At 38.9% G+C, this 12143-nt stretch overlaps 1 protein-coding gene across 1 annotated transcript in view; it reads left to right on the top strand.

Annotated features, from left to right (window-relative positions):
* LOC117068002 overlaps positions 1-12143 on the top strand; it is an 85131-nt gene that overhangs the window by 35351 nt on the left and 37637 nt on the right. The window contains exons 9-10 of the mRNA XM_033185271.1: positions 3377-3430; positions 4633-4737. Coding sequence (XP_033041162.1) covers positions 3377-3430; positions 4633-4737 — 159 coding nt within the window. The remainder of the gene's footprint in view (positions 1-3376; positions 3431-4632; positions 4738-12143) is intronic.

Below are 12143 nucleotides of genomic sequence, written 5' to 3'. Positions count from 1 at the left end.
ATTTTCAAATTATTTCTTGGTAGTGAGGAGAGCAAAGATCACCTGATAGCCATCAAGCAGACCTCCAGGGACAAAAGTCCTTATCAGAGGAATTTAGAAGTAGTTAGACTTCCCTACTATCTAAAGCCACCATCTGGTAACAGGTTTTTTTTTCCAAAAATGTATAAGAAACTAGAATTTCTATACATCTCTGAAATGCATGCATGTCAAAACTCATTGTGCAACCCTTGCTGGCATCAAGGCACCAAAATGTCTACAAATGTAATTATTTATCATGAAGTATGTGGCTAAGATGATCCAAATTACCCTTAAGCTCCCGCTTTAAGGTCCATAAATACCCCTAAGGAAAATCCACCGTTACACACTCATTCCTCTCTTGCCAAAGTGCCCCACTGCACTCTTTTGCAGTGCTTGCCTTTTCAAACCTATACTGTAGTCCATAAATTATTCTTACTACCCACAAACCAATCACTTTTCATTGCCAGGGCTCTGACACCTCACCCGGCAGGTAGTATATAAAAAAAACAGCTGATTTTGGTATATTAACTTTATATTCTGTGACTTTGCTAAATTATTAATTCTAATAGTTGTTTTGTAAACTCCTTAGGATTTTTTACATAAACTGTCATGTCATCTGTAAATAGAGAAAGCTTTACTTCTCCCTTCTAAATCTTTCCACTTTTTTTTTTTATACTTTAAGTTCTGGGGTACATATGCAGAATGTGCAATTTTGTTACATAGGTATACGTGTGACATGGTGATTTGCTGCACCCATCAACCCATCACCTACATTAGGTATTTCTCCTAATGCTGTCCCTCTTCCAGCCCCCCATCCCCAGACAGGCCCTGATAATGTGATGTTCCCCTCCATGTGTCCATGTGTTCTCATTGTTCAACTCCCACTTATGAGTGAGAGCATGCAGCGTTTGGTTTTCTGTTCTTGTGTTAGTTTGCTGAGAATGATGGTTTCCACCTTCATCCATGTCCCTGCAAAGGACGTGAACTCATCCTTTTTTATGGCTGCATAGTATTCCATGGTGTATATGTGCCACATTAAGTCTTTTCACTTTTAAGCCCAGGAACAAGGCTAATGGCTTCCCTCTGTCCCAGTACCCCAACCAACCCCATCTGGATTTTCATCATCTCTTGGTTCCCCTTTATCCAGGCCATACCTTTGTAAATAAATTCATTCTTTGATGCTCCATTTAAAGATATATTTTACCTGCCAGAGCCTGAATGATATGGCTCTCTTTCTTGTCCTATTCTTACATGTCTTTGATTCCTTTTTCTCTTAATCAGCCCATCAGAGCAAAATACATTTTATTGGTTTTTCAAATAACTAGCTTTTTATTCATTTGTATTTTCACTGTCTTTCACTGTTTTTTATTTTATTAATTTTTATTTTTACCTGTATTAATAATACAGGCATTAATTCCAATCTCATAGGTTTTTGTTTCTTCCTCTATGGTTGCCATCCCCCACCTTGGGTGGCATGCTTAGTTCCTTTTTGTCATTCTGCTTTCATAATGAAGTTTAGACCATACATTTACTTCTGAATACAGCTTCACTGAGTCTTCTTTAAATACAATTTCCTATTACACATTTCACAACAGACTATTTTTGAACTTATACAGTGGAAAGAAGCTTCTGTTCAGACATATTTGTACTTTCACCACTTGAAACTTTCACCACCAGAATGAACGTTTCTGCCCACCTGTTTTACTTCTTCTTGGCTTTTTAGGAGTCACAGGAACTGGGAATACCTCACGCTGGCCTTTATTGGCCTTCATTAGGGTCTTTAGAATTTTATGTGCCAAGTGTTTCCCAAGTCTGCTGCTTCTCAGTTCTATTTCCATGCTCTGACACTTTCCTGGTGCTTTCCTAGTCCATGGGGGAGAGAGTCCCATGCCCATTCTTCCTTCCAGGACACTATCAGAGCCTAAAGCTTGATATAGGCCTAGCAGCCTGTAGAGATCAGTAGCATTTGATTCCCAAAAGGCAAACAGCTTGGAGGTGGTAGTAAAAGAGACAATGATTCCTATTTAGGTCTCCATATTTGCAGATCCCTTCCAGAACTTTGATTATGGTTGGTTACGGTAAATACAAAAGAAGAACATTACATGCAGTACATCTACACCATGAAATTCTATGCAGGCATTTAAAAAAAAGTGATCACGTCCTTTGCAGGGACATGGATAGAGCAGGAGGCCACTATCCTTGGCAAACTAACACGGGAACAGAAAACTAAATACTGCACCTTCTCATTTATAAATAGGAGCTAAATGATGAGAGCACATGGGCATATAGAGGGGAACAACAGACACTGGGATCTACCTGAGGGTAGAAGTTGGAAGGAGGGAGAGGAGCAGAAAAAGTAACTGTTGGGTACGAGGCTTAATACCTGGGTGATGAAATAATCTGTACAACAAACCCTCATGACACATGTTTGCCTACATAACAAACCTGAACCTGTATCCCTGAACTTTAAAAAAAAGTTTAAAAAATTACACGTAAATGAAGTTTTCCTTGTCACACAGAATGTTTTTATTCCTGCTGATAGATTCCTTATGATTTGAGATACATTTAGAATATTTTAATGAAATAAAACTCCTTGAGGGCCTAGTAGTTCTCAGTGGAAATCCCCCAATTAAATAACCTATGGCAGAGAGCCCTTCTATTAATTTTTTTAAATTTTTCGTTAAAAACCAGCTGGGCCATCAAAAGACACAAGGATTTAGTTGACTCCCCACCATAGCAAACCATACAAAGCCGAAAAAGCACTAATCCCCTTCAAAGATCTTATCTTTTTCCATGATGGGCTTGATTACCTATAATAGTTCAGTTGAACAAAAACACATTTTCATGCTATCCTGACCTGTAGCTGGTGTTGACACAGAAATTATTTGTGTTCATGAATACTTGAATAGATGTAGATTAAGGATCAAAAAATTCTTCTCACCATAGACTTAGCAAGACTATTAACAATTGATATACTTTTCTGGCCACTCTACTGGTATTTTGTGGTAAAAGTTTATTGAATTCATGAAATAACTACATTTTTAATCTTCTGTGATTCCTGGGTTACAGCTAGATTTTTCTCATTGACATGGAGTATTACTTTGCTGCTAGAAGAAAAAACACTTTTTTTCAGAAACTAGGAACCGCTTTTCTCCCCCAAAACGTAATACTTCAATGCTGCTGAAATATTAATTGTATTTAGGAAATAATTGTGTTTATTATCATGTGAGCTTTCTTATGAAGGGTGTAGCAAAAGTTACATATTCTAAAGCAAATAAGTACTAAATTTTCCTCTGTGCAACATCATTTTCATAGTCTCATTGTCATGTTTCTGAACAATTTATTCCTTGTCTTACAGTTAATGGTAAGGTTGATCTGAAAAAGGTGATGAATGAAATGAAATATTTTACAGGTAAGACATTACTAAAACATTTTTACTTGAATTCTAACTCTGTTGAATTTTGCATGGTGCTTTCCCAATATTAAATGTATTCGTGCTAATATTTTACATATTTATATAGAACCGTTCTCCCTTTGGTTATTTAGGACTTGGACGTAAAATGAATGGTATATTTGAGGAATAAATTTTATTTTCTGTGATTTCTAACAGTAATATGCTGATCTGAACCAGTATTTAATCAGAGGTCACAAATTGGCCACCCATGGTTGAATCCAAACTGCTATCAACTTTCGTAGGGTCTGGAAACACTGAATCTGCATGTACTCACAAAATAGCTGATGTTTTTTCTCTTCGGATAAAGCATGTGCTCTTTGTTTCACCAATTTCACTCCTTTCCTTTACCTCCAGACTCTTGTGAGCTTTTGAGTTAATAACTTCTGGTTTAAGTAGTCAAAATCTAGATAGACACAGAAAATAAGAAGATAAATATTTTTAAAGGATTAAGTGGATTGGGTTGCTTTAAATAATAATCACATAATTCAGCATTAAAAACAAAAAAGACTAGATATCCCTAAATTATAGGCTGATTGTACAATCGGATTTTCTTCAGTGCTAGCATGTCTTTACATTAGGCTTAGGAGACCACTGTCTCTTTTCATGAAGAATCAAGGAAGTTCTATCTCACTCATCCTTAAACACTATTAGAATATGTGAGAATATGGAATACTATGTAGCCATAAAAATGAATGAGATCATGTCCTTTGCAGGGACATGGATGAAGCTGGGAGCCATCAACCTCAGCAAACTAACACAGGACCAGAAAACCAAACACCCCATGTTCTCACTCATAAGTGGGAGTTGAACAATGAGAACACAGGAACACAGGGAGGGGAACATCACACACCAGGGCCAGTCAGGAGGTGGGGGGCAAGCAGAGGGATAGCATTAGGACAAATAGCTAATGTGTGCAGGGCTTAATGGTTAGATGGTGGATTGATAGGTACAGCAAACCACCATGGCACACATATACCTATGTAACAAACTTACATGTTCTGCACTTCTATCCCAAAACTTAAACCAAAATTAAAAAACAAAAGGAATATGTGAGAATACATGAGTAAAGATGTCATTATATGGTCCAGCTTTTTCATGATTTTTGGTAATTATAATATCTTAAAATTGCCATGTGTGAACAACTTTTTTTTCTTTCAAAGGAGACAAAGTTGACACAAATAAACTTAAAAGTGTTTTAGGAAACTTGGGGATTGAGCTCATGCCTAATGAACACTTGAACTTGCTGAAAACATTGCCAGTTAATGGTAAGTCTTATGGATGCCATTGGGATTTTTAGGTAGTCTGGTTTTGTGGATATATAAAAACATTCCAAAATAAACTAAAAATGCTTTAAAAATGTTAAAAGCTAATGCTAATACAAAGAAAACTTTCATCACTTAGATTTTAATTGAAAATCATCAAACCTTTCAGCTGTAAGTTGCTATCAAAGTTCAAATTCATTATTCACATCTTCAGGTTATTGATTAGCTAGATTTGTAGGAAGAGATTAAAAGAAAAATAAAAGGGACAAGAAAATAGAGAGAGAGGAGGGGAAAGAAACAGGAGTAGAGAGACAATAGAAAGAAACTAAATAAAGTAGCTGCATGTGTTTCTGAAAAATAGAATATGTAGTTTACCAAGAAGTGGATAATTTTGTACATTGAGAAAAGGCTACATTTCTTAACTTGTTATTAGGTGAAATAAAACCAAAAAATTCAGAAAAATAAAAAATGTTTTTAATTTCATAACCCAAAGATAATCAAAGTTAATATTTTAGAGCATTTTCCTTCAGCACTTTTTAGATGATGAATAGATGATAGATAGATAGATAGATAGATAGATAGATAGATAAAATTTATGTATATATTAATAATTCTCATCTCTTCAGACTATTAATGTGACTCATCATAGAAAACATTGGTAATACAGATAAGAAAATATCAAAACATTTCTATTCCTACCTCAAAATAATAACTACTATCAAAAATTTGAGATGTGTGGCCTGTAATCCCAGCACTTTGGGAGGCCAAGGTGGGTGGATCACTAGGTCAGGAGATCAAGACCATCCTGGCTTACACAGTGAAACCCTGTCTCTACTAAAAATACAAAAAATTAGCTGGGTATGATGGCATGCACCTGTAGTCCCAGCTACTCAGAAGGCTGAGGCAGGAGAATTGCTTGAACCCAGGAGGAGGAGGTTGCAGTGAGCCAAGATCATGTCACTGTACTCCAGCCTGGGCGACAGAGTGAGATTCCTCTCAAAATTAAATAAATAGGGAAAGACTGGGGGGTGCGGAGCAAGATGGCCGAATAGGAACAGCTCCAGTCTTCAACTCCCAGCGTGAGTGACACAGAAGACTGGTGATTTCTGCATTTTCAACTGAGGTACTGGGGTCATCTCACTGGGGAGTGCCAGACAATTGGTGCTGGTCAGCTGCTGCAGCCCGACCAGTGAGAGCTGAAGCAGGGCGAGGCATTGCCTCACCTGGAAAGCGCAAGGGGGAAGGGAATCCCTTTTCCTAGCCAGGGGAACTGAGACACACAACACCTGGAAAATCAGGTGATTCCCACCCCAATACTGCGCTTTAAGCAAACGGGCACACCAGGAGATTATACCCACACGGAGCCTCCCTCATTGCTAGCACAGCAGTCTGCGATCTAACCGAAATGGCAGCAGCAAGGCTGGGGGAGGGGCGCCCGCCATTGCTGAGGCTTAAGTAGGTAAACAAAGCCGCTGGGAAGCTCGAACTGGGTGGAGCTCACAGCAGTTCAAGGAAACCTGCCTGTCTCTGTAGACTCCACCTCTGGAGACAGGGCACAGCTAAACAACAAAAGGGGAAGCAGCAGAGGCCTGTGCAGACGCGAACGACTCTGTCTGACAGCTTGGAAGAGAGCAGTGGATCTCCCAACACGGAGGTTGAGATCTGAGAACAGACAGACTGCCTGCTCAAGTGGGTCCCTGACCCCTGAGTAGCCTAACTGGGAGACATCCCCCACTAGGGGCAGTCTGGCACCCCACACCTCACAGGGTGGAGTACACCCCTGAGAGGAAGCTTCCAAAGGAAGAATCAGACAGGTACACTCGCTGTTCAGCAATATTCTATCTTCTGCAACCTCTGCTGCTGATACCCAGGCAAACAGGGTCTGGAGTGGACCTCAAGTAATCTCCAACAGACCTGTAGCTGAGGGTCCTGACTGTTAGAAGGAAAACTATCAAACAGGAAGGACACCTATACCAAAACCCCATCAGTACGTCACCATCATCAAAGACCAGAGGCAGATAAAACCACGAAGATGGGGAAAAAGCAGGGCAGAAAAGCTGGAAATCCAAGAAATAAGAGGGCATCTCCCCCTGCAAAGGAGTGCAGCTCATCGCCAGCAACGGATCAAAGCTGGTCAGAGAATGACTTTGACGAAATGAGAGAAGAAGGCTTCAGTCCATCAAACTTCTCAGAGCTAAAGGAGGAATTACGTACCCAGCGCAAAGAAACTAAAAATCTTGAAAAAAGAGTGGAAGAATTGATAGCTAGAATAATTAAGGCAGAGAAGGTCATAAATGAAATGACAGAGATGAAAACCATGACACGAGAAATACATGACAAATCCACAAACTTCAGTAACTGACTCGATCAACTGGAAGAAAGAGTATCAGCGATTGAGGATCAAATGAATGAAATGAAGCAAGAAGAGAAACCAAAAGAAAAAAGAAGAAAAAGAAATGAACAAAGCCTGCAAGAAGTATGGGATTATGTAAAAAGACCAAATCTACGTCTGATTGGGGTGCCTGAAAGTGACGGGGAAAATGGAACCAAGTTGGAAAACACTCTTCAGGATATCATCCAGGAGAATTTCCCCAACCTAGTAGGGCAGGCCAACATTCAAATTCAGCAAATACAGAGAACACCACAAAGATACTCCTCGAGAAGAGCAACTCCAAGACACATAATTGCCAGATTCACCAAAGTTGAAATGAAGGAAAGAATGTTAAGAGCAGCCAGAGAGAAAGGTCAGGTTACCGACAAAGGGAAGCCCATCAGACTAACAGCAGACCTCTTGGCAGAAACTCTACAAGCCAGAAGAGAGTGGGGGCCAATATTCAACGTTCTTAAAGAAAAGAATTTTAAGCCCAGAATTTCATATCCAGCCAAACTAAGTTTCATCAGTGAAGGAGAAATAAAATCCTTTACAGATAAGCAAATGCTTAGAGATTTTGTCACCACCAGGCCTGCCTTACGAGAGACCCTGAAGGAAGCCCTAAACATGGAAAGGAACAACCGGTACCAGCCTTTGCAAAAACATGCCAAAATGTAAAGACCATCGAGGCTAGGAAGAAACTGCATCAACTAACGAGCAAAATAACCAGTTAATATCATGATGGCAGGATCAAGTTCACACATAACAATATTAACCTTAAATGTAAATGGACTAAATGCTCCAATTAAAAGACACAGACTGGCAAACTGGATAAAGAGTCAAGACCCATCAGTCTGCTGTATTCTGGAGACCCATCTCACATGCAGAGACATACATAGGCTCAAAATAAAGGAATGGAGGAAGATCTACCAAGCAAATGGAGAACAAAAAAAAGCAGGGGTTGCAATCCTAGTCTCTGATAAAATAGACATTAAAATATCAAAGATCAAAAGAGACAAAGAAGGCCATTACATAATGGTAAAGGGATCAATTCAACAGGAAGAGCTAACTCTCCTAAATATATATGCACCCAATACAGGAGCACCCAGATTCATAAAGCAAGTCCTTAGAGACTTACAAAGAGACTTAGACTCCCATACAATAATAATGGGAGACTTCAACACTCCACTGTCTACATTAGACAGATCAATGAGACAGAAAGTTAACAAGGATATCCAGGAATTGAACTCATCTCTGCACCAAGCAGACCTAACAGACATCTATAGAACTCTCCACCCCAAATCAACAGAATATACATTCTTCTCAGCACCACATCGCACTTATTCCAAAATTGACCACATAATTGGAAGTAAAGCACTCCTCAGCAAATGTACAAGAACAGCAATTATAGCAAACTGTCTCTCAGACCACAGTGCAATCAAACTAGAACTCAGGACTAAGAAACTCAAGCAAAACCGCTCAACTACATGGAAACTGAACAACCTGCTCCTGAATGACTACTGGGTACATAACGAAATGAAGGCAGAAATAAAGATGTTCTTTGAAACCAATGAGAACAAAGATACAACATACCAGAATCTCTGGGACACATTTAAAGCAGTGTGTAGAGGGAATTTATAGCACTAAATGCCCACAAGAGAAAGCTGGAAAGATCTAAAATGGACACTCTAACATCACAATTAAAAGAACTGGAGAAGCAAGAGCAACACATTCAAAAGCTAGCAGAAGGCAAGAAATAACTAAGATCAGAGCAGAACTGAAGGAGATAGAGACACAAAAACCCTCCAAAAAATCAATGAATCCAGGAGTTGGTTTTTTGAAAAATCAACAAAATTGACAGACCGCTAGCAAGACTAATAAAGAAGAAAAGAGAAGAATCAAATAGATGCAATAAAAAATGATAAAGGGGTATCACCACGGACCCCACAGAAATACAAACTACTATCAGAGAATACTATAAACACCTCTACGCAAATCAACTAGAAAATCTAGAAGAAATGGATAATTTCCTGGACACTTACACTCTCCCAAGACTAAACCAGGAAGAAGTTGAATCCCTAAATGGACCAATAGCAGGCTCTGAAATGGAGGCAATAATTAATAGCCTACCAACCAAAAAAAGTCCAGGACCAGATGGATTCACAGCTGAATTCTACCAGAGGTACAAGGAGGAGCTGGTACCATTCCTTCTGAAACTATTCCAATCAATTGAAAAAGAGGGAATCCTCCCTAACTCATTTTATGAGGCCAACATTATCCTGATACCAAAGCCTGGCAGAGACACAACAAAAAAAGAGAATTTTAGACCAATATCCTTGATGAACATCGATGCAAAAATCCTCAATAAAATACTGGCAAAACGGATTCAGCAGCATCAAAAAGCTTATCCACCATGATCAAGTGGGCTTCATCCCTGGGATGCAAGGCTGGTTCAACATTCGCAAATCAATAAACGTAATCCAGCATATAAACAGAACCAAAGACAAGAACCACATGATTATCTCAATAGATGCAGAAAAGGCTTTTGACAAAATTCAACAGCCCTTCATGCTAAAAACGCTCAATAAATTCGGTATTGATGGAACGTACCTCAAAATAATAAGAGCTATGTATGACATACCCACAACCAATATCATACTGAATGGGCAAAAACTGGAAAAATTCCCTTTGAAAACTGGCACAAGACAGGGATGCCCTCTCTCACCACTCCTACTCAACATAGTGTTGGAAGTTCTGGCTAGGGCAATCAGGCAAGAGAAAGAAATCAAGGGTATCCAGTTAGGAAAAAAAAGTCAAGTTGTCCCTGTTTGCAGATGACATGATTGTATATTTAGAAAACCCCATTGTCTCAGCCCAAAATCTCCTTAAGCTGATAAGCAACTTCAGCAAAGTCTCAGGATACAAAATTAATGTGCAAAAATCACAAGCATTCTTATACACCAGTAACAGACAAACAGAGAGCCAAATCAGGAATGAACTTCCATTCACAATTGCTTCAAAGAGAATAAAATACCTAGGAATCCAACTTACAAGGGATGTAAAGGACCTACCTCTTCAAGGAGAACTACAAACCACTGCTCAGTGAAATCAAAGAGGACACAAACAAATGGAAGAACATACCATGCTCATGGATAGGAAGAATCAATATCGTGAAAATGGCCATACTGCCCAAGGTCATTTATAGATTCAATGCCGTCCCCATCAAGCTACCAATGAGTTTCTTCGCAGATTTGGAAAAAACTACTTTAAAGGTCATATGGAACCAAAAAAGATCCCACATTGCCAAGACAATCCTATGTCATAAGAACAAAGCTGGAGGCATCACGCTACCTGACTTCAAACTATACTACAAGGCTACAGTAAACAAAACAGCATGGTACTGGTACCAAAACAGAGATATAGACCAGTGGAACAGAACAGAGTCCTCAGAAATAATACCACACATCTACAGCCATCTGATCTTTGACAAACCTGAGAGAAACAAGAAATGGGGAAAGGATTCCCTATTTAATAAATGGTGCTGGGAAAATTGGCTAGCCATAAGTGGAAAGCTGAAACTGGATCCTTTCCTTACTCCTTATACAAAAATTAATTCAAGATGGATTAGAGACTTAAATGTTAGACCTAATACCATAAAAACCCTAGAAGAAAACCTAGGGAATACCATTCAGGACATAGGCATGGGCAAGGACTTCATGTCTAAAACACCAAAAGCAACGGCAGCAAAAGCCAAAATTGACAAATGGGATCTCATTAAACTAAAGAGCTTCTGCACAGCAAAAGAAACTACCATCAGAGTGAACAGGCAACCTACAGAATGGGAGAAAATCTTTGCAATCTACTCATCTGACAAAGGGCTGATATCCAGAATCTACAAAGAACTCAAACAAATTTACAAGAAAAAAACAAACAACCCCATCAAAAAGTGGGCAAAGGATATGAACAGACATTTCTCAAAAGAAGACATTCATACAGCCAACAGACACATGAAAAAATGCTCATCATCACTCGCCATCAGAGAGATGCAAATCAAAACCACAATGAGATACCATCTCACACCAGTTAGAATGGCAATCATTAAAAAGTCAGGAAACAACAGGTGCTGGAGAGGATGTGGAGAAATAGGAACACTATTACACTGTTGGTGGGATTGTAAACTAGTTCAACCATTATGGAAAAGAGTATGGCAATTCCTCAAGGATCTAGAACTAGATGTACCATATGACCCAGCCATCCCACTACTGGGTATATACCCAAAGGATTATAAATCATGCTGCTATAAAGACACATGCACACGTATGTTTATTGCGGCACTATTCACAATAGCAAAGACTTGGAATCAACCCAAATGTCCATCAGTGACAGACTGGATTAAGAAAATGTTGCACATATACACCATGGAATACTATGCAGCCATAAAAAAGGATGAGTTTGCATCCTTTGTAGGGACATGGATGCAGCTGGAAACCATCATTCTTAGCAAACTATCACAAGAAGAGAAAACCAAACACCGCATGTTCTCACTCATAGGTGGGAACTGAACAATGAGATCACCTGGACTTGGGAAGGGGAACATCACACACCGGGGCCTATCATGGGGAGGTTGGAGGGGGGAGGGATTGCATTGGGAGTTATACCTGATATAAATGACGAATTGATGGGTGCTGACGAGTTGATGGGTGCAGCACACCAACATGGCACAAGTATACATATGTAACAAACCTGCACGTTATGCACATGTACCCTAGAACTTAAAGTATAATATATATTTAAAAAATTAAATAAATAAATATTTAAAAATTGAGATGTATATTTCCAGTTTCCTGTCTATGAATATATGTCCTTATTATATTTGGCAGCCTTGTGGAGAAAACTTTGCTAACATCCTAAAATTTGTCAAGATTAGATTTATTTAAGTAAAGTTGCAAAATGGAAGATATTTTATTTTGTCAAATTTTTTTCCGGAAAAGTTATCATAATTTGAATTTCCACAAACCGCAGTAGAGAATGTTATTTT

This window comes from Trachypithecus francoisi, unplaced genomic scaffold (genome assembly GCF_009764315.1).
Source record: "Trachypithecus francoisi isolate TF-2019V2 unplaced genomic scaffold, Tfra_2.0 Lachesis_group20, whole genome shotgun sequence".
NCBI lineage: Eukaryota > Metazoa > Chordata > Mammalia > Primates > Cercopithecidae > Trachypithecus > Trachypithecus francoisi.
This window is presented reverse-complemented; position numbering and strand designations above follow the sequence as displayed.